This window comes from Chaetomium fimeti (genome assembly GCF_033439085.1).
Source record: "Chaetomium fimeti strain CBS 168.71 chromosome Unknown B0H64scaffold_5, whole genome shotgun sequence".
NCBI classification, from domain to species: Eukaryota; Fungi; Ascomycota; class Sordariomycetes; order Sordariales; family Chaetomiaceae; genus Chaetomium; species Chaetomium fimeti.
The window spans coordinates 1,564,055-1,584,037 of NW_026944333.1; the positions used below are offsets into that span (position 1 = coordinate 1,564,055).

The 19,983-nt window shown below is 56.8% G+C and overlaps 9 protein-coding genes across 9 annotated transcripts; 3 read left to right on the plus strand and 6 right to left on the minus strand.

Annotated features, from left to right (window-relative positions):
• Positions 1 to 541: 541 nt before the first annotated feature.
• On the minus strand, positions 542 to 2,746 carry B0H64DRAFT_183818 (ankyrin repeat-containing domain protein). The gene is made up of 2 exons (XM_062798959.1): positions 2,222 to 2,746; positions 542 to 2,163 (listed from the first exon to the last, which is right to left on the minus strand). Exons 1-2 carry the CDS (start codon positions 2,667 to 2,669, stop codon positions 641 to 643), a joined length of 1,971 nt encoding a protein of 656 aa, XP_062657801.1. The 5' UTR covers positions 2,670 to 2,746; the 3' UTR covers positions 542 to 640.
• Positions 2,747 to 2,784: 38 nt separating this feature from the next.
• On the plus strand, positions 2,785 to 3,695 carry B0H64DRAFT_183834 (uncharacterized protein). Its single transcript, XM_062798960.1, has 3 exons — positions 2,785 to 3,072; positions 3,209 to 3,571; positions 3,642 to 3,695. Exons 1-2 carry the CDS (start codon positions 2,951 to 2,953, stop codon positions 3,504 to 3,506), a joined length of 420 nt encoding a protein of 139 aa, XP_062657802.1. The 5' UTR covers positions 2,785 to 2,950; the 3' UTR covers positions 3,507 to 3,571; positions 3,642 to 3,695.
• Positions 3,696 to 3,744: 49 nt separating this feature from the next.
• B0H64DRAFT_183857 (uncharacterized protein) lies at positions 3,745 to 4,848 on the minus strand. Its single transcript, XM_062798962.1, has one exon. It carries the CDS (start codon positions 4,638 to 4,640, stop codon positions 4,008 to 4,010), a length of 633 nt encoding a protein of 210 aa, XP_062657803.1. The 5' UTR covers positions 4,641 to 4,848; the 3' UTR covers positions 3,745 to 4,007.
• Positions 4,849 to 7,306, minus strand: B0H64DRAFT_183856 (uncharacterized protein). Its single transcript, XM_062798961.1, has 5 exons — positions 7,011 to 7,306; positions 6,590 to 6,943; positions 5,623 to 6,488; positions 5,124 to 5,566; positions 4,849 to 5,012 (listed from the first exon to the last, which is right to left on the minus strand). The coding sequence occupies exons 1-4, from the start codon at positions 7,055 to 7,057 to the stop codon at positions 5,169 to 5,171; spliced, it is 1,665 nt and encodes a 554-aa protein (XP_062657804.1). The 5' UTR covers positions 7,058 to 7,306; the 3' UTR covers positions 4,849 to 5,012; positions 5,124 to 5,168.
• An 807-nt stretch (positions 7,307 to 8,113) lies between these two features.
• On the minus strand, positions 8,114 to 11,540 carry B0H64DRAFT_400321 (Rad4 transglutaminase-like domain-containing protein). Its single transcript, XM_062804062.1, has one exon. It carries the CDS (start codon positions 11,445 to 11,447, stop codon positions 8,574 to 8,576), a length of 2,874 nt encoding a protein of 957 aa, XP_062657805.1. The 5' UTR covers positions 11,448 to 11,540; the 3' UTR covers positions 8,114 to 8,573.
• Positions 11,541 to 11,650: 110 nt separating this feature from the next.
• B0H64DRAFT_183918 (uncharacterized protein) lies at positions 11,651 to 13,012 on the plus strand. Its single transcript, XM_062798963.1, has one exon. It carries the CDS (start codon positions 11,862 to 11,864, stop codon positions 12,822 to 12,824), a length of 963 nt encoding a protein of 320 aa, XP_062657806.1. The 5' UTR covers positions 11,651 to 11,861; the 3' UTR covers positions 12,825 to 13,012.
• Positions 13,013 to 13,098: 86 nt separating this feature from the next.
• B0H64DRAFT_418234 (mitochondrial 18 KDa protein-domain-containing protein) lies at positions 13,099 to 14,104 on the minus strand (the record flags this gene model as incomplete). The annotated part of the gene is made up of 2 exons (XM_062805305.1): positions 13,099 to 13,786; positions 13,875 to 14,104. 2 exons carry the CDS (start codon positions 14,102 to 14,104, stop codon positions 13,099 to 13,101), a joined length of 918 nt encoding a protein of 305 aa, XP_062657807.1.
• A 561-nt stretch (positions 14,105 to 14,665) lies between these two features.
• B0H64DRAFT_443372 (uncharacterized protein) lies at positions 14,666 to 15,050 on the plus strand (the record flags this gene model as incomplete). Its single annotated transcript, XM_062806705.1, has 3 exons — positions 14,666 to 14,713; positions 14,821 to 14,942; positions 14,999 to 15,050. 3 exons carry the CDS (start codon positions 14,666 to 14,668, stop codon positions 15,048 to 15,050), a joined length of 222 nt encoding a protein of 73 aa, XP_062657808.1.
• Positions 15,051 to 18,832: 3,782 nt separating this feature from the next.
• Positions 18,833 to 19,780, minus strand: B0H64DRAFT_375093 (uncharacterized protein; the record flags this gene model as incomplete). The annotated part of the gene is made up of 3 exons (XM_062802392.1): positions 18,833 to 18,877; positions 18,938 to 19,618; positions 19,745 to 19,780. 3 exons carry the CDS (start codon positions 19,778 to 19,780, stop codon positions 18,833 to 18,835), a joined length of 762 nt encoding a protein of 253 aa, XP_062657809.1.
• Positions 19,781 to 19,983: the final 203 nt, after the last annotated feature.

Here is a 19,983-nt window from a genome sequence, read left to right on the forward strand (position 1 = left end):
AAAACCCCAACCCCGCCGTCTCAGTGACGGGTATTCGCCATGGCGTCTTCTTGCGGTGACGCCGTATAGGGGAGGAGTATGTTGCAAAAGTACCCGCAAAGCCATTGTCACCTTGGGATTATAGCGTGACGTCCAGTGGTTCAAGCGATATAGGCTAACCACCCGCGATATAACATGCTCACTTTCGCTGTACAATACCGTCTCGGGGCAATCACCAAGCCCGACCTTTGGTAATTGGGAAAGGACAGCGCGGATGAGTTCAACGGACCCCTCGCAATCTAACCGCCCACATGCCTCCACGATGAGCTGTCGGGATAAATATCTTAAACCGTTTAACAGCGTAGCTGGTCCGTCTTCAGAGTCGGTATCCCCCGGGCACCTCAGTGCGAAGCCACGCTCGACGAGCACTTTGAGAGGGATAAGAAGGCCGCGGCGAGCATAAATATTGGCCGTATTTGGAGACTGTTTATGAAACTTGCGGATGGCTGCCGTGTCCGGCATGAAATCCAGCAGAAATTCCAGCATTCCCGGTTTATATCGTGCTATCTCGCTGAGGTTAGTAGACAAGAAGCGTGCCAGCCTGCTGTCCGAAAAGTTTGTGTGTTTAACACCAAAACTCTCTACCAGCCTTGATCCGCCACTAGTTAGCCATACCTCGCACCGTAAGAGCTTGAGACGGCCCCGTCACGTACCATTTGCAAAAGTTCCCATTCGGGGTTCCGCGCGTTATGGCCAGGTCCATAAGGTCGGTCAGCCATGCGGCTTGGAACCGCTCCTCGCCCAGCTGCTTGGCCACTAATCCCATGACCCGTTCGAACAAGTCAAAGTGGTCCGTGTTGTACCATGGGACACCGCCGAAGTCGTGGGAAAACAAAGGGGAAAACCAGTCTCGAAAGGTAGTCTCCCCTTCGCGCGTCAGCGAGTTCCTGAACGAAGCCCCGCGCTCTAAAAGGAAGATGATTGTTCCCAGATACACCCGTGAGTCGTTGCAGGCGGGAGAATATGGTGGGGGTATCATCGCGCATCCCAGCGGCGTACCCCCAGTAGCTTTAGGCCATGGTGGTATGAAATCGACATGGTGGTCAAGCGGTGCCCCGGCATCAAGCATAGCTTGCAGGGCTGCTCGATGACCATGGCTTGCCGCCAAATGTAAAGCTGATTTGCCAGGCTCTTCCCCAAACTGGCCCCCCCTATAAAGGGGTAAAGCAGCACCCGGGTTTGCTCCTCGGTCGAGTAGCTGTCTTATCAGGGAGAGTAGATCCTCCTCGCTGTCGGGTTGAACATGAGGAGCCTTTCCCAACGCATAAAAGGCCATGTATTCGTCAAGGTAGGCCCGTAGTGATCCGAGGGTGGTCGTCCATTTCACGGGCCGGGTTGGCTGCCGCATAAAACAGAACTGAAGGGCCAGAGTGCAGGCCTTAGGTGAGGGCCTTTTCTTACGCAGCAAATATTGGACATCGCGATATCGCCCATGGTAGCACAGGAAGTTGAGAGGGAAAAAGTGGCGATCCCGGAAACCGAGGGCGCGACGAGCGCTGACCCCTCGACACAACAGCCAGCGCCCTGTTGTTCGTACGTGCCCCGCGGCAACCGCATAATCGAGCGCACGAAGCCCCCTGGGATCTTTTCGCTGCAGCATGGGAACAGGCTTTCCAGACGCGCTGTCGACGAGCTGGTTGAGCAAGAACTGGCACATGGCGACATTGCCTTGCAAGGCGGCAGTATGAAAAACAGTAATTCCGTTATCTGCGTCCACGGGGGCCAGAACACCCCCATCCATCTGTCCGGCCAGCCACGGGTCGGCGCCGCGGACGAGGAGGTTACGAACAAGATGCTCATGGCCAGAGCAAACAGCGATGTGCAATGCACTGAAAGACGGTGGAGGTTGGCGGGCCTTCCAGTACACGGGCGTAATGCAGTCACAAAGCCCTCGGCATCTCGATTCGAGGTCAGCACCATGGGAAAGCAGGAGATCGACGGCTCGCTCGTCGCCCTGCTTAGTGGCGACATGAAGCGTAGTCCATGAGTACGCATAGCTGGGGTGTTCCAAGTCGGGGGTGCTCAGACAACAGCCGAAGTGCGCCCCATTGACAAGCGCAGCGATATCACGGTGGAGGATGTCAAGGGCTTCCGGCATGTCGCCGTTCATGGTTGCCAGATACCCTCCAAGCATTGTCAGAAGCGAGGATGATAGGGGTAGACAACCCGGATTGCCACGTACACTCTTGAAGCAGAAGGCTGGGATCGTTAGGTGCATATTGCCCTCTTCTGGGCCGCTGATGGCGCACGATGTCTTGTTGGAGTAACTTGGCAATGAGGTGGCCATCTAACCGGGGCGATAGGCGGCGACGACCACGCTGGGCAGCGAAGACATCCTGGCGGGCACAGTCGGGCAAAGTCGACCAGAAGCGGGCATTGGGGTCGACTCCGTTTTCCAGAAGAGCCTTCAAGGTTTCAAACTCGCCATTTTCGGCGGCCCAAATCAGAGCATCCTCGCCTTCCAACCTGATGCGGCCGACATTCTTGTAAAGTAGCGAAAGCGCGCCACAAAACCGGCGGCTGCAAAGGGCGAAAGACACGACAGAACCGAAAGCCCTCTCTCCCAAGAGATGCTCAATAATTTGATAGAGGAGGTCTGTAGGGAGGTCCTCGATCCGTATGTCGTTCATTTTCGAGGGTAGGGTTGAGTGTTGCTGACGGGAAGGAGGGGGGTCAGGGAAGAAGGAAGGTCTCCCTGGCTGTTGGGGTCGTTCCTGAGTGGTTGCGGGGCACGTCTGGAAGGTGGTAAAATACATAAGTTACGCGGTAATGTAATGTACATACGTGTATTATACACCGGCGACCGTCCTCACGGTTCTCGCAACCACCAAGGCAGTCCACCACCACAAGGGCGGAAACCGTGCTCATCTCAAGCCACCCAAACCCTACAAAAATAATCCCAAATAAAGCCATGTCAATACCAAGCAGCTCCGGTATCCCGCTCTCGCACGCGCCCGACGGAACGGGCTACAAGCTTCTCGAGCTGCCACCGGAGCTGCTGGAGCTGCTCGAGAGCCAAGACCGACCACCCACGTACGTTCCAATCAACCCCCCTTCCAAACCACCCCGCCTCCCACCTCCCACCCCAAACAGCCCACCACCTTCACTCCCACCACCACCCACTCACACCCACAACTAACCCCCCGCCTCCCCCCACCCCCATCTCCAGCCTCACCCTGCACCCCTCACCAACCGCCGCCCTCCTCAAGACCCCGTCCAAGACCTACTCCCTCCGCCAAAAGAACACCTCCAACGCCCTCATCCTGCTCGCACCCACCAGCAGCAGCAGCAGCAACACACCCAGCGACGGACGAGCAGCAGCAGCAGCAGCAGAAGCAGCGGGCGGGCTGAGCACCATCGCCACGGTGCACGACACGACGGAGCTCGTGCCCGAGGACGAGGCGGCCGCGGCGCCGGCGGCCAAGGCGAGGGGGAAGTGGCATGAGAAGTTTGGGCGGGGGCGTTAGGTATTTAGAGGGTTTTGTTATTTAGTTGTGTGCACGCACGCAAGGTCGGTTTGAGAGCAGGTGAGGTTGGTTGTGTGGGCAAGGGGGATGGGGATGGGGATAGGGATAGGGTGGGCGTGTGGGTAAGTGGGTGAGTGAGTGAGAGGAGGAGTGAGGTGTCGGGGACACACGGCCGGTTCTGTCGATGGGCTGGTATCGATCGGGTACTACGTGTAGAGACGGTGGAAGGGTGACGAGAAGAGAACGGCGGACGAGGCATATGCTTCACGTGTGAGACCACGTCGATTCAGAGCTGCGCTAGAAGAGTTATGCTGCCCCCTCCCAGTTCACCTACCTACCTAGGCAGGCTTATGAAAGCAAAAACGCCGCTAGGTGCCCCGGCCAGTCCCATCCCCACACCAGGCGGCACCTCCGCCCCGTCCAAAGATGAATTTCATGATATAAAATGCACGCTTCTCTGCCTCGTACCAGACCAGGGCACCCGCGCCAGCCCAAGAACCCCTATGTCGTGTCTGCCCGTGCCTCCTGGCCATAAGAAGACCAAAGAGATAGGTGCCGTCTCCCGGTTAAGTAACTTGCCCGTATATTCATCCTATTCTTGTCCGCCGTCCGGTGCCTGGGTTCGTTAGCGATAAATAGATGGAGAAATGTCCCCCCGGCCCCCCCAAATACATGAGTATGATGTCCTACGCTCGATGCTAAAACTGTGAAAAAGAGAATCCCAAAAATGGACGAAGAAACGAGGGGTAGAGAAAAGCCGAAGATGTTATCGTCATCACCACCCTGGAGGGAAAGGAAACGGTTGATCCATTTTTGGGATGGCGGCATCCTGGATTTCCGGTTTTGCGAAGCCTTGAAGGTTCGGGATTGCGAAACCCGCGTCCCCGGCCGCAAACCTCTCCGGAAATTGCGACCCCTGCGCACCTGTCTCGTTATTGTGAGCGTGGCCTCCGTCGTTCTGATCGGGCTGGGGGGCAGGCTGAGCAGCCTGAGCCTGAGCCTGGACAGGGACACCCGCAACCCAGGGAGATCCAAATTGGATGGCGAACGGGTTGTTGACGTGGGGTTGTGGGAAAGGCTCATACCTCCCAACATTACCCCCAGGCCGGATGACGGGTCGGCGGGGTCCAGCATACCTGTTCCGCATAGCCGCACGATTCTGGCGAAACATCCTGATGCGATCCTTCACATCTGGCTCTGCGGGAGCAGCAGGATGAGCAGGAACTGGGGCAGCAGGGGCATCGGAACCGGCAGGAACAGCGGGGGCAGCAAAAGCAGGCGGAGCAGCCCGAGGGGACGGTAGAATAGGGCCCGGCGAGGGAAAAGGGGGAACTCTAATACAGCGCGCAGGGACGCGGAAGGGCTTAGGGTGGCCTAGCTGGGCTGCCGGCTCCTGCTGCGGTTGTGGCTGTTGCGCCTGTGGTATCTGGTGTGCCTGTAGTGCTTGCACTTGTGCTTGCATTAATGCTTGCATATGTTGGTCAAATTGGGCTTGTTGGTACTGGGCTGCTTCCAGCATGCGTCTCCTTCCGATTTCGCCAACGTCCTCGGGATTGGCGAATGCGAATTGGGGGGGTGCCCAGTTCGCTGCCCCGTTCGCTACCAAGGCCAGTAAGCTAAACTGTGCCAGTCTCGAGCAAGGCCGGTCACGGCATTAGGCTTTTACAAACCGGGATCAACTGGAATAAACGCCGGTACCGGCATGACCATATGTCGGAACCCCGGAGGCCCTGGTGGCCGTGGGTTGCCCGCTGTGCGTCGCGCGTCGTCTTCCTTGACTCTCTCCGAAAAGTTAATATGCAGCAGCTCGTCCCCTACTTCGGGGTTCTCCTCGGCAACCTGCTGCCGGGCAAGCGCTTCAGCAGTATGGACTTCATTTTTGTGGCGGTCCTCGACATTGTCGAACAAGGGACAGTTGCCTTTCTTGCCGCCTCTGCTCGCGTCATCGAAGTGGTTGTAGTCGCACGACTTGGAGCAGACGTAGCACTGCACATTGCGGCACCCACTGCGGGTGCACGTCATTTTGTTGCAGCCGTTTTCCTTGATGAAGGGCGTGCCGCCTATTCATCGGTACCTAGTTAGTATCGTTCGGGAACCTATGGAGGGAAGGACCTACATTTGTTGCACTTGCGAATCAAGGCAGCAGACATTGCCTCCTCGATTACACGCCGAGCCGAGTGTCCGCGTTCCCTGGCAGCTTCCTCGCAAGCCTTGGGGATATGGGTTTCCTGTCGACATAGGCGGCAACTGATCAAGAGGCAGTCCGGGTTCTCGCAACGAAACTCCTTGTTTTCCTCGACAGGAGGATACTCGGCCGCATACGGACAGAACGGACAACTTTCCAAGTTCTCGATGCCAGCCAACCGAAGAACCTCCTCTTGCTCGATCAGCTCCAGAGCGTTAGTCAACTTGTCATCCAAGAAGAGTTCCTTCTGGTCCCTGGAAAAGGTAGCGTCGCATCCGTCCACCGACATGCACCCAAGGCGGTATTTGGAAAGCCCGACCACATGCTCGGCCATTTGCTTGGCACACGAGCGGCAAAACCAATGTGTGGTGTCTCCGTCGCAGTGAATCATGCTGCTGAGAGCAAGCTCCTCGTAGCAACAGCCGCAGTCCGCGACTGTCCCTTCGGCCTTTGCGCGCTGCAGGGTTTCTTCCTCTTCCTGGACCTTCTGCTTCTCTTGTGCCTCTTTGGCTTCGCGCTCCTGGGCCTTCGCTGTACAAGCGGCACGGGCTGCATCGAATGCCGCTATAGCATCGATCTCTCCTTGATGGACCGCACCGTAGCGCAGAACCTTCTCGGCATTGGGGTTTGGGCGCCTGAAATAGGCTCTTTTAAGTTTGATGGGACCGGCGTCTGGACTCCACGAGGCCTTGTCAAGAGCAAGGTATGTCGTGTAAAGTTGGAAATTGTTCGCCTTCAGAGTGTTTTCAATATCTTCAGCGTATCGTCGCTGAAAAGCCGCTTTGAGTAATGCGTTCCTGCCCATATGTTAGACTAGAGGGTAGAGGACCGGGGGTAGGGGGGAAGGTGCTGGAAAATGGACGACGCATGATGTTAAAGCGTTTCTTAAATGACTTACGCCTTCTTGGTGTAAAGCTTGAAGTACTCCTGGCCTTTACTAGCGAGCCGTGGATCCTCTTCAAATCCCCATCGCATCTCCTCCTCGCTGTCTTTCTCAATCTTCTCTGGGCGTTTGCGTTTCAGCACAGTCGGCCGCTTTGGATATGGTTGGTCTTTCTCAAGGTCGTCTAAAAGGCGGGTGATAAGGCCTTGCGAGTCCCATTGGTGTTCCGCCGCTTGGCTCCTCAGGTAATCCGGGCAGATGTCTGGGAAGCAGCTCAATACGTCCTTTTCGCATTTTACCTTCCCATCAATTTCAGGACCTGGCCCCAAACTGGACCGAAGAACGGCAGGCATTGATGGTGATTCTTCCCTGTGTCAAACCGTCAGTACACTTGAGGTGGACTCTGCTCCATATCCATTGGCGGAATCGTATGAACTTAGTATAGGAACCCAAGTGCGCCGAACATGATCGAATGGCCCCCATGCCGACAGGACTCGTCAATCTCCCAATAGAACCTCATAAGCCGCCCAAATAACACAAATATTGAACGATAAATGTGCCGCGAAAGGACTTGACGGCTGGTTCTAGTTGAGGGAAGCGAGTGGGGTCTCGGAAAGCTCCAGGCTCGTGATGATCAATGGTAGAGATTGAGGGTGTGCCCATGCTGGCGCTGGCATGTGCAGCTAAAGCAGCCGCCTGGGCGGCAGCGTATATGGTGACTCGGGGAAAGTATGGAAACACTTACCGTGTTAACTGGAGGTTGTCGTCGGCAGGGTCATCGTCTAGGTTGACGAGATCGAGGTAGTCAAATAAGGGTGGTGCTGGAGGGGAAGGTGGGGGAGAGGATGGCGAGTCAGAACTGATTACGATCACATCTCGGTGGTCCATCGTTAGACCCCCGAAAGTTCGTCTGCGTTGGCGTTGAGTGAGGGGAACCGCTTCGAGGCGAGTTGGAGGAGGTGCAAACGAGTGTTTGGGAAATCTGGGATTTGAGTGGTGTTCCTGAGCAATGACCAAGGCGGCCGACCGAGACAGTCAAGACATTTATGGAGGAAAGTTGGGATTGCGGCAGATTGCTGGTTGCGAGCTGTGGGTTGGTGAATCGAAGTGGGGGAAGCCGCCACGACCGTAACCAAGTGTGAATCCTTAAATTCTCGAGAACAAGGTCGGAACAAGTGAGGCTGACGGCAAACCTCTTAAAACGCTAGCCAGGAAGACCGCCGTGACGGACCCTCCAAAACGGTCACTGAACAGGCCTGTCATCTGAGTCGCTGCCTTGGGCCTTTTGGCACCTTGAGTGAGCCTATTTAGACACGTGCCGTCCCGTTTCGCTTGTTGGAGACTGACTTGGTTCAGGACAATCGGACCATTAGCTGAGTGGCCACAAGCTCGGGTGTTGGTGGAAGGCGCTCTTGGGGTTGTCCTCTGACCGTGCACGGGCCTGTATGAACATGAGGAACGCCCAAAGGGGTAAGTTAATTCCCATGTAATTGCACGCCCCAAAACGGCAAGTGGGATCTTGAGGAGCAATTCGGAACATGAACCCAACCCAACAATCGCGCCGACATGGACTCAACCATTATTCCTGTCGATTTTGTGTCTGATTCGTCATGATAGCAACTTGGATGAAGTCACAATAACATAACTATTGTTTTCTAGGCCTCCGTCGCCTCTCCACGGTGTCTCCATCATATGATCAGTGCACTTGCCTTGGTGGAGCCCATCATCACCGCACCTATGTCATCGAACGCATGCGGGAACCAGCAACCCCGTTTTCTCGTCTTTCTAACTGGTTCTCACTTGATTTCATCTCGACTCTTTGACGGAGGAACAGTCCATCCCGTAAACCCTAGCATTCTAAGCCGACAACCTCGAGCGTCTTCAGAACCCCAAGTCAACTGAAACATCCCAAGCGAGCCAAGGTATTTTCCCCTCTTCTTGCTCCGGGCTCTTCGAAATATTAAGCCGGCCCCTGCGCCCGGATGTCAATGCCTTAGATTTACTTGACTCTCTTGGGCTTCGGTTTCGCGTGCGAAACCGATCTTCCCGGCCCGGCTATCGGGTTGTGCGGAGCCTCCCCATGGTCAACCTCAAGCGATGCCATTTCGTCCTCCCCCCCTTCCTCCTCGTCGACGATAGGAAAGAACCCCGAGGTCAAGTTAGCGGTTCGCTCCTCCTCTTCATACCCCTCCGGTAAGAAGCCCCCACCCATATCCTCATCCTCTCCCGGCGCAGCGCTAGGGTCCACCCCTTCTCCCTCTCCCCTAACCCGCCCACTGCTCTCCCGACCAAAAGCATCCACGTCTTCTCCTACTTGCCCATGGTCCTGTTTGATCCTCTCCACGATCCGCAACCCCATGACGAACCTCCTCCACATCCCCAACGCCGCCTTGCGCCTTTTGTCGTCCTCCTTCCTCTTCTTCTCCTCCTCATCCTTAGCCAACAATTCCATCAACTGGTCATGGTGTTCCTCCGCGATAACCACCCCCTGAATAACCGGCACAGCCATGCGGTGACCAAACTCAAAGTCCACGACCGCTTCAGCGAAGTCAATCCCCATCCTCTTAGCCACGCGCATGGCGCCGCGGAAGGGCACGTGCACAGCCCCCTCGGGACACATGTGCTGGGCAAACAGGTCGATGTTGCCGTACTCGTTCTTGGGGATCACGCCGTCCTCGATGGGCGGCGGGATGATCCAGTCGGTCTGGTCGAAGCCGTACAGGCCCTGCAGCACCTTCTCGCCCGTCGCGGCCTCGGCCTCGGCGATCTCGCGCCGCCGGTTGGTCGTCGCCGCCCGGTAGGGGACCCGCTTGAGCGGCTGCTCGCCCGGCTTCGGCGCCCGGCCCTGCTTGTGCCACGTCTCGGCGCTCTTTACCTGCACGACATCCCCGCGCGCGTACACGGGCTCTTCTTCGGCGGTCTTGCCCTTGTTTTTGAACGTCTTGACCGGCTGGGCGGCCGGGAGGAGAGCTTCCTCGCGCTTGAGGTGCCGCGCGAGGACGAATTCCTTGGATTGTTTGTAGTACTGGAGGGTTTCTTCGCCTTCTTTAACTTCTTTCTTCTCGGGCTTGGCGGGTTTCAGGTCCGTCGCGTTCTCGTCGTCGTCAGCTTCGGTGATGGGGTGCTTCTGATCGCCTCGGACGTAGCCGTCCATGACGGATCTGAACCAGTCGAACTGGTCGTATCGTTTGACTTTACCATGGTGATTGTAGACAGGCACCTTTTCGATGGGAATGCGCACCCCTTTGGTCCTGCCTGGCAGCGTTTGCCGTTTTAGGTAGCGCACCGTGACATCCTTGGCCGTCCCATCTTGCGAGTGCCCGACAACGTAAGCCATGACCTGCTTCGCCTTGTCGGCTTTGCCACCACGAGGCTCAAGTGACTCGACGAGTTCTCGATTTGTGGCGATCACGGCTTTGACGATCGGGTCGACGACGAGATACTTGTTCGTTACCGGTGACAACACTTCAGTCCAGTAATGAGGAAATTCCAGGTCCGCGTCGTAAACCCTCTCCCTTTTCTGTGGCGCTTTCGGGACCTGGATGGCTAGGTCATCGTCGCTGTCGTCCGCCGCCAGTTCCGAATCGGACGGATCTTCTAGCTGCGCCCTGGTTTGTCGTCTTGAACTTCGACTGGGGGCGGTACTCCTTACCGTCTTCGCCACACTAGCCTGTGCAGGATCTGGCCTTTGTTGAGGAACACTCTCCGGTTCCTTTCTTGGAGTATGACCGGAACTGAAGCCTTCCTTCTCAGGGTCCGCTTCCTCCAGTTTGTTCCACCCAAACCCCAACGGCTGGATATTGGCAACCAGGCGAGCTTCCAAGCCTAGCGCCCTGAGTAGTGCCGTAAAGAGTTGAGCCCCAACGTCCCGGCTGCCGGTGCATTCCTGCGCGCACAGCCGGAATTCGTCAAGATCCCGGACACGTTCCCCGAATCTCTCTTGGTCATGTTCATCTTTCCGAAAAGCCTTCGTCAGACGGTCAAGCCTCTCCAACGACATGTATCCCCACTTCCGTAACCCTGGAGCGGTGACGCGAAACCGCTGTTTCCACCAGGCGGCCAGATATTTCATCAGCCTGAACAGAGGGTCCCCATGGCTCATATCCACGGCGCCTTTTTCAAGACGCTGCGAGGCCGGAGCCCAATCCCGGGCTTTTCGCGCCGGCGCCTTCCCTTTGCCTTTCGAGTTCTTGTTCGTCTTGCCACTCTGAGGCGCCTCCTCGGGCACCTCCAACCCGCTGTTGTTCCTCCAACGGTCCACCTCGGCCGATAGTCTCGGCGGGAGATGGGACAGCAGAATGCCTTGAACAGTCGGATCGCACAGCCAGGAGTTTCGGAGAGCATTATGCCACATCAGAAACTGAACATGCGCACAATGCGTAGCAACCCGTATCTTCCGCTCCAGTTTCGACGGGCCTTTCTTCCCCAGCGCATTTGCCAAGGATATCCTGGTGTCCCTGATCAGCGTCAATTCAAGGTCGCCGGACGGCGTCGGAACATTGGTGAAGGCCGTCTGTGGAGTCTCGACGTCCTCAAACTCGATATCCTCGTCGTCTTCATCGTCGTCATCGACTTCGTCAACCGCCGCCTGGGTTTTCCGTCGCTTGGCGGATGAGACATCTTCAAAGTCGCCATCAGACAGGGACGTTAGGGAACTGTCGTCGTCATCGCTATCCTCTATTCCCAAGTTCGATGACGTATTTCTTGTCGAGGACCGCGGGGTTGAGCTCGCATCGAGGTCATCGAAGAGCGTCGACTTGCGCGGCGGCACTCCGAGACCCTTTTGGCCTCTCTTCTGTTTGGCTTTCGTCTCGATTTTAGGGGGAGGTGGTGTGGAGTCGCGTATTCGCTTGCGCGGTACATGAGGGGGCATTTCGGATCCGAATTGCTACGCCGTGGCGAGGCATGTTGAAAGGTGTTGAAAGGTTGGTAGGAGGTGCCGTCCTTACGAGAGCGGAACGGGAATGCTGGAGCTGTCGCATGCTTTCGCCCCATGCCCATGCCAAGCCGCTAAAGGGCGATCGACGCCAAGTGCCCCTTGCCCCGCCGATCCCCGCCAAGCTGTCGGGTGCCTTCGAGATCGTTCCAGTGACCACAGCCCCGCGAGAACGCAGGCAACCAACTCACGTCGTCGTCCACCTCGACTCGCTTGGTCAGCGATCCAACGATTACCTACCTACCCGAGACAACTTACGGCGGCAACTGTTCGATTGCGCAATCCGCTGCCACCTAGCCGCTCTTCATCACTCTTTATTAGAGCGGACAACCGACCACAGCTCCCGCAACCATGGCGTCCCCCAACCCCAACTCCGAGAAAGACGAAACCTCATACCTCAAGATGTCGTCCGCCGACGTCGAAAGCCGCGGCACCGACGCGGCCCTGATCGGGTCGCACTGCCAGTACAGCTACTGCAACCAGCTCGACTTCCTCCCGTTCCAATGCCAGTCCTGCAACAAGACCTTCTGCCTCGACCACCGCACCGAAGACGGCCACGCATGCACGAACCCGGGCGCGTGGGCGGCGCGCAAGCGCGAGGCCGAGCTCGCCAAGCACTCGGCGGGCGAGGGCCGGCGCATGCGCGACCTCGTCGCGCAAAAGCCCTGCGCCGACGAGGGGTGCAAGACGACGATCGGCACGGCGCTGGTGCCGGGCGTGCACTGCGCCGGCTGCAACCGCGACTACTGCCTCAAGCACCGGCTCGGGGAGGACCACGCGTGCAGCAGCAAGACGCCGATCGGGGCGCGGGCGGCGCGCGCCGCGCAGGCGGCCGCCGTCGCGGACGGGGCCAAGAGCGCGCTCGAGCGCTTCCGCCTGTGGGGCCAGGCCAAGAAGCAGCAGGCCAAGGTGACGTTCGCGTCGCCGGGTACGAAGTCGAAGGCCGCGCAGATGGTCGCGGTGAATAACCTCAAGAAGACGGCCAAGGGCGACGCCAAGATCGCGCCCGAGAAGCGCGTCTATCTGTATGTGGAGGCGGAGGCGGCCACGGCCAGGGCCAAGCTCCCCAAGGGCGAGTTCTTTTACTCGCAGGACTGGGTGGTGGGCAGGATGCTGGACGCTGCGGCGCGGAGCTTGCAGGTGCAGAATATCAATAACCAGTCAAACTCGGAGGAGGATAAGTTGCGGGTGTTCCACGTAGAAGGAGGGAGGATGTTGGAGTTTAGCGATAAGCTGGGGACGGTGTTACAAAGCGGCAACACAGTTGTCTTGCTGAGAGGCGTTGGGCCACCGCCGGATTTGATTGAAACTTGATTGGGGTAAGGAAGGAGTTCCATCTTCGCATGGTTTAGCATAGCGTTTGGGATTTATACCGGCGTTTGGGGATAGATACGGGGTTGGGTGGTGGTTGAATGGGGAAGGCAACCTAGGCACCAATATTTGCTTCCAGTAATAACATACGTTCATCGAAAGACTAGTAAACAGCACCACCGAAAGCCGTAACGCCCCCGAGCCGTAGATATGACCATTACAGACAGAGCTGAGAGAAAGTCACCCACCCCAACACCGTACCCGCCGCCGCCATGCCTCACGCCTTCTTCTCCTTGGGCCGCTCGCTCAACTGCCTCTCCCTCCCAATGAGCGGCGCATTCCCCACCGCCTCGTGGCCACCAAACGTCTCGAACCCCTTATGGAACGCCCACTCAACCGCGTTCTCAACCGGCTTATCAAAGATGCTAGGCAGGAACGGCACCACGGCCAGGCCGAGCCCGATGGGCGCCCACGTGCGCACCCGCACATTCTTGACATCCTTCATCGCCCGCCCGCTGTACCGCACCACGCTGTGGATGGTAAACGCCGGCAGGCCCATGCTGGCCAGGCTCTGGAAGATGCCGCGCTGCAGCATCACGGTGCGGTAATCGTCCAGCGGCGCGACGGCGCCGGCGCCCAGGGCAGGGGCGGCAGCGGCCGGCGGGGGCGGGGTGGCGTTCTCGACGCCCAGGATCTTCTGCTGGCGCGTGGTGAGCTCGAGGCGCGGGTTGAGGGCGCGCTGGTTGTGCAGGTAGGCCTTGTACCCTTCGTAGCTGACGTCGCCGAGGATGTAGGCCCACGAGACGCCGTAGGCGCCGCGCACGAGCCACGGGTGCGCGACGGGTCGGAACGACTCGCCGATGTCGGATGTGTAGGCCACGTAGCGGTGCGCCGAGAGCAGGATGGTGCGGAAGCGGGCTGCGTATGCGGCGTAGCGGACGTTGGAGTCGGTCGAGGGGGGCACGCTGTTGGGTTTTTCATATGGGTTGGTTAGGGATGGTTGGGCGCGGGGAGGTTGGTTTGGAGATGGGGAAAGGGGGGGTTGCGGCGTACTAGCCGTCGACGAGCTCGTCGAAAAAGTTCTCTTCGTGGTCATCCTTGTCCATGATCTTCTGGAGCTTCGGAGGTAGCTTCCGCCCGTCGGGAAGCTTGTTGGGATCGAACTCGGCGGGGGATTTCTTCACGTCCCTTGGCGCGCTCTGGGACTGCGGCGACTTGGGATGTTCATTTTGGGAAGTCGACGAGCCCGCAGGCTTGTCTGAGCTGCTACTCCAAGGCCACATTTTGCGATGTTATCAACGAGAATGTGTCGGTGTGAGTGCTTTGCGAAGTCGAGAACGATACCTAACGAACACCCCACCAAGAGCGGTATGCGCGTCGATCGGGAACAATCGGAAGGGGTCCAGAGCCCCGCGTCGAGATTTCGGTAACCAAGAAGAAATAACTACCGACTTTCCAGTATGTGAACAGTGCAGCAGTTTCAAGGCGAGAGTTGTTCTAGTACAAGATATTCTCAACGAGAGCTGAGTGATTTCGAGCTTTCAACCCGCCGTGTTAGTGACGTAGCTTGGCTGTTTGTTCCCCACTGCTTGCAATCGGCCGGGGCTTCTGGGCTTCTGCAACCGCATCCATGTCTTGATGTGGAGACCGGCTCCGAAGCTCAACTTGGTCCGTGCCCAGCCGTTCCGGCTTTCTGGCAAAATTTCGGGTGTTCAGGAACGGAGGTTGACGACCTGCGACCTTTTCACGTTTTGCTCGCCATACATACACCGCGTCCTCCATACCACCCCCAACAGGACTCCCACCACCACATCACCAAGCTCGTTGCCCGACCCAACGCCAAAATGGTTCAAACCTACAAGCTCTTCGGCGCGAACGTCGGCTCGCACTACGTCAGTTCCCCCAATTGAAGCGCCCATTTCCCGTCTCCCGACAAGCTCCGACAGGTCCCTCCCGGGGATCCATTGACGTGCAATGGCTGACATTATGGGTGTTGCAGCTGGCGATGGGTGTCCTGGGCACATTGTTCGTGGGCTCATACGCCGCTCTCGGTGGTAGCAAGCCGAAGCCCGCCACTCCCCCCATCAACGCTTCCAGCTCCGACGAGGCCGACTTCATCAAGTGCGCTCATACACATCCCACCTTCGATAGGGCCGTTTTTTCTGACATGTTGATAGGAAATTCATGGATCAGGCGGAAGCGGACGAGAAGAAGGCGTCGGCAAAATAGTAGCTTGGAAGTGACCGATGATCGGCCGAGGCGCGAGGGCTTTCTAGCCTGTGTACAATGTAAAGCGAGCGTTCAATAAGGGCACGGTTGCTTAGACCAGAACCTCTTGAAGACAAATGCACAACAGATTCAGAAGTATGTGTTGCACAAATGCCGACAGGTCCCCAATGGGAGGGGAATTTGCCGAAGAGGCAGTGCATCCCATGTTGGTGAGGTCACGACTGCTTAGGAGGGAAAGCAACCCGTGTGCCCTGAGTCGCACATGCTTGTCGGATCCCCGCATGGAACCAAAAACTCCTTGGGATGTTTTTCTAAATACCAATCGTTCCAGCCAACAAGCGTTCGCAGGCGCCCAATTCCAGTTCTCCCAAGTTTCGTCGTTGGCTAGATCAGCCGTAAAACTCCGGGATAACGGTCTCGTCTACACGCCATGGACAGGCTCATGCTGTTTTGATGCGTTAACAGTCTGTTTGAGGGGGCCGGATGCGTGAATTAGAACATACTCGCATATTAGTCCCCCTAGCGACTTTGTGGCATCCGAGATTGCGTGGTGTTTGGCGCGCGGAAAGTCGAGTTGAATATAGAGCCAGTGTCATCAGACAATATAAAGAAAGGAAGAAAGCGGTTCAATGATACATTTGTCAACCGAGACCATGGAACCGAAGCTGACCCCCAGTTCTAGGGGGAACAGTATTGCGTGTTGAGAAGGCCGTCAGCCGGAACTGGATGACCGGGAGATGGGCGGCCCAACCAAATTATTGTACAGCGGAAGATGATCCCCATCAAAGATAGGTCGCTCAACCAAAATATCGTAGAGCGGAAGATGGGCTACCACTAGCCCAGGATGCCGTAGAAAGAGAGATGGCCTACCCCTAGTCCAGGTCCTGTAGAGCGGAAGCCGGGCCGCTCAACCAAGATACCGTAGTGTGAGAGGTGGGTCTGTGTTGTTCAGAAGCGGATGCGTGGGTTAATACATTGTTGTAGTAGGATCCCGTGCTGCGGAGGTCAGCATCGCCAGCCCTTGGAGAGGGTATGTTGGCGAAGACAAATGCACGTCGATAGAGGTACTAACAAGGACCCCTCGAACAGATACCCGGTAACCGGGATCGCTCACCCCCGAGTGTGATAAACAACTTCTGGGCTTGGTTTTGTGTAAGGAAGGGCGCTGAGTGAAAAACGAATAAAAAACCTCGAGCTGGAACATGGAAAGCTGAAATAGACGTAAACGGGCTTCCATGTTGGTATAATGTCACGTTCGCAAATCGCCTGACGATATCCGGAGCCACAATGGAGTAGGGGTATCACCTGTCGTTCCGGTATCTGGACGGGTATCTATGCCGCACCTTGAGCAAGCTGACTCGGAGCAATGGTTATCTCTCGACCAGTACCGTACTAATTAGCACTACGTTACTCGAGAAATGGAGGTTGGCAGAGAGGGGGGTTGGGGCCCCGGTTAGCCCAACCGCTGGCTGGCCCCGGGTTGTCAAAGAGAAAGAAAGGGAGGAGTTCAAAAAGAAAAAGAAAAGAAAACGAAAAGGGGGGGAACGGGGGCAATGTCGAGACATTAAACAACACGAGTCATCGACGACAGTTTCCATAATGGGATTTGTCACTCACAGCCTTTTCTGCTTGTCAGGTTACTATAAAGCTATATCCGAAATGTTAGTGGAACGGCGGTGGCAGATGATATCAAAAAGGCCAGGCGGAATGTCGGGGCCACTTTACAATGGAGGTTTCTGGTTTACTGGTCCCCTCGAGAAACAAGTCCCTTGCCTAGCTTGAGGAAGGCGGACGTCGACCAATACAATGCAAAACGCGGAAACGATTCCATGTCCATACTTCTGCGAGATCCGCCCGGGCCTCAATTCTTTGCAGGCTCATTGCGCTACCTACTTATTTTCTGGACTCCCTTAATCTGCTTACCCAAACAGCATTTCTCGCTGCCGTCGGACCCAGTATCGAATCCAGAGCCAAATACTAGGATTGCCACAGTTAGCCCAGACCCCAAGCGCATGAGCTGTCCCTCTCCCGTATGTTTTCCCGAATACCACCTGACCTGCTCCCAGTCCTTGTAAGCCTCGCTGGCAACGCGATACAAAGTCCGGGCCCCATAAGAGTCGCAGCGCCAGCGAGTCGAAGGACAGAGCGGCCATCAACCGAAGTTCAGGGTATCTTATCCGTTCCGTGTCAAGTTCCGTATCAGGATCGGCGTCGAGTTCAGTGTCACTCCCAGATTCTCTGTCAAGTCCTCCCACTGTGTCGTCCATATCCTCTGAAGTCGAGTCTCCAGGTTCGAGTCCGTCGTATTCCTCCCATTCTTTAAAGGCTTGCTCCGGCAACGAGGCTGCCGCTTCCATCCCCTCAGACGAAGCGCGGCGGTTGAGCGAAGAGCAGAGGATTTCGAGGCACGATTTTCGCTCTCTCGGCACATCACGCTGGTATTGTCGAGCCCGCAGCGATTGAAGTTGGGCAAACTTGCATCGAAGGCAACGCGAGAGGCATCGGCTGCAAGGGCATCGTCTAATCAGTTCCTGGAATCGAATGGAGCTGTCGTCCTCCCAATTCTCGTGTTCAAGGGCAATAGTATCCCAATACAGGGTGTCCATATTCAGGTGCAGACGGGTGTGACAAGGTTGCTTCGCGTAAAGAACCGGGGGATCAAGTGTGGGAATTGCTTGGAATGCGTTGGAAAAGGGTATGCTTGAATTTATACCCCCAAGAGGGAGCTCTCTAACCACCGCTCGGGCTGCAGGGTTCCCTTTCGTGACAGACACAGAGTGGCAAACTCATTATCGGAGTCATAACTCATGCCTTGCCTATCCTGCCGCATGTGCCAGATACGCTTTTCGTATTGTTAACGTCATATTTCGCGGAGTGTAACAAAAAGGGGTCTGCAACAGGGTTTCTCCCAAGTTTCATGGCCTCTGACGGAGGTCACTTGGCAAGTGTGTATACTATATCAATCTACGTCACTAGAGTAGAGGCTGGAGGGCAACATCTTCTCTCAAGGTTTAACCGATATCCGCTGCACCGTTCATCTAATTTGCTACTCTTGTCCACCGGCGGTGACTTTCGATACCTCGGATGCCGATGGTGTCAAATTGGTACTATAACAAGGCAAAGAATCCCCACGAAGCACTCTTGGCGAGATTATAAACATCAACTTGTGCAGGGTCACAAAAGACCCGTAACGCTCCTCAGGGTTGACAAGGTCGAAATAGGAGTATCCCAAGAAATTGGCGGCGTTCTGATATTCATGAGGATGGTTCACTCGTCATGAAACCCTTGGAATTTTCTCCTTTGATTTCGGCAAACCTGAGACATATGGTTGAGTACCTCCCTACCTATATTCCATTCATGGAGTTGTTGTCGACATCGTCTTATCGGTACGTTGTGTCCGAGCGTGTGCTTTCCCCATTCTACTTACCATGTCTAAGTTATCATGGATTGACTTGATTCATGAGGTTGTTGTTGATACTTCCATTGCTGTTCCGGCTGGCCGGCTACTGACCTCTGCAGCTTACGCAAAGGATGGTTTTGCTGTCATGTCACAAGCATTTCGATATTATCGCGGATAGAGATCTTCCCTTCAAACCCCCGGTATAAATATTCACTGGCCTTTAAAAGGGGATCCCACGGGCGCCGAACAACCGCGGGCGGGGGGACTGGGGAGACCCTGAGTCGGCCTCCCCCTTGGTGCTCGCCAGCACCCGCAGCTCATTAACCCTCCCAAACCGGGGCCCATACGCCCGAAACTCATCCTCGCTGCCGGTTCCCCACCACTACCTGATGTAGTACCCGTTCCAATTGTTGGGGCGGGGGCGGCGCTGGTCGGGTTGTTGGTAAGCCGTGTTATATAATGAGCCGGGATGAAAAAGATAACTCACCGACGGATTGCCGGCGCGGGGGATGTCGATGGGATCGACGGTGGCTGATGGCGACCCGCGCGCCACCGGGTCATTGTCGGCCGGCCCGGCGTTGGCAGACCCCCCGTCGGACGAGGCAACGACGGTCGAGTCATCGCCGATGGAGTCACCATCGGCCGAGCCGGCGCCCGAGCCAACAGCACCGGGCGGATCAGGACCGCAGACACCACCAGCAGCAGTAGCGGCGGCGGCGGCGGCGGCAGCACGAGCAGGAGAACCGCCGGGGACGGAGCCACCGGCACCCGAGCCGCGAGCACCAACACCACCTGCAGCTGCACCACCAGCACAACCACCATCAACAGCGACGGCAGCGGGAGAAGAAGAAAAGACGGGCTCAACAGCCCCAGCAGAAGAGGCGGAAGGCCCCCCAGCAGCAGCATCCTCGCCCCCACGGACGAGGTCGTCATGGCGGGCGAGGAGGCGGCCCAAATCACCGCCGAGCAGGCGCAGGGCGAAGGCGATGCGGGCGGCGGCCAGGCGGAGGACGTCGAGGTTGGGGTCCCGCAGGACGTCGGTGATGGTTTGATCGATGTAGGCTACCTCCTGGGCGATGTGGTCCATCGCGCCCCGCATGCCGTCCGCATGCCGCGCTGGGTTGGTGGTGTCTGTGTCGTCGTGCTGGTGTTGCTGCTGCTGGTGCTGCTGGCGGGGGTGGGTGTTAGTTATAGGGTCGGGGGGGAGATGGGCCGTTGGGGAGATGCATTGTTGTGGTAGTTTTGATGGGGGATGGGCGGGTTCGGAAGTTTGAGAATACTAGGGCTTGCTTACCTCGTCACGAGCCGGCAGGTTGTTGAGGTCGCTCATAATGTTTTGCTTCAAGGATGGTATTTGTTTGATTCGGACGTTTGAGAGATGGAGAGATGCAGTGGTCCTGGTGTTGGCTCGAACAAGGCGGGCTTGAGTCTGGGACGAGCGTGGTGGATGTTGGTTTGAGGCGGAGAGAAAAGACGACGGGGGAGAAGAAGAAGATCGAGAAAAAGGTTGGATTTTGGAAGCCAGAAGCAAGT

What these genes read in the sequence shown, in the direction of transcription:
- B0H64DRAFT_183834 (XM_062798960.1), top strand. Translation starts at nt 2,951, where the DNA reads ATGTCAATACCAAGCAGCTCCGGTATCCCGCTCTCGCACGCGCCCGAC. An exon ending in AGCCAAGACCGACCACCCAC is followed by an intron (nt 3,073 to 3,208) that starts GTACGTTCCAAT and finishes CCCCATCTCCAG; the next exon opens with CCTCACCCTGCACCCCTCAC.
- B0H64DRAFT_183857 (XM_062798962.1), bottom strand. Translation starts at nt 4,640, where the DNA reads ATGCTGGACCCCGCCGACCCGTCATCCGGCCTGGGGGTAATGTTGGGA.
- B0H64DRAFT_183818 (XM_062798959.1), bottom strand. Translation starts at nt 2,669, where the DNA reads ATGAACGACATACGGATCGAGGACCTCCCTACAGACCTCCTCTATCAA. An exon ending in CAGCCTTCTGCTTCAAGAGT is followed by an intron (nt 2,164 to 2,221) that starts GTACGTGGCAAT and finishes CAATGCTTGGAG; the next exon opens with GGTATCTGGCAACCATGAAC.
- B0H64DRAFT_400321 (XM_062804062.1), bottom strand. Translation starts at nt 11,447, where the DNA reads ATGCCCCCTCATGTACCGCGCAAGCGAATACGCGACTCCACACCACCT.
- B0H64DRAFT_183918 (XM_062798963.1), top strand. Translation starts at nt 11,862, where the DNA reads ATGGCGTCCCCCAACCCCAACTCCGAGAAAGACGAAACCTCATACCTC.
- B0H64DRAFT_183856 (XM_062798961.1), bottom strand. Translation starts at nt 7,057, where the DNA reads ATGGGGGCCATTCGATCATGTTCGGCGCACTTGGGTTCCTATACTAA. An exon ending in CACTTGGGTTCCTATACTAA is followed by an intron (nt 6,944 to 7,010) that starts GTTCATACGATT and finishes GGTTTGACACAG; the next exon opens with GGAAGAATCACCATCAATGC. An exon ending in GATTCGCAAGTGCAACAAAT is followed by an intron (nt 5,567 to 5,622) that starts GTAGGTCCTTCC and finishes ACCGATGAATAG; the next exon opens with GCGGCACGCCCTTCATCAAG.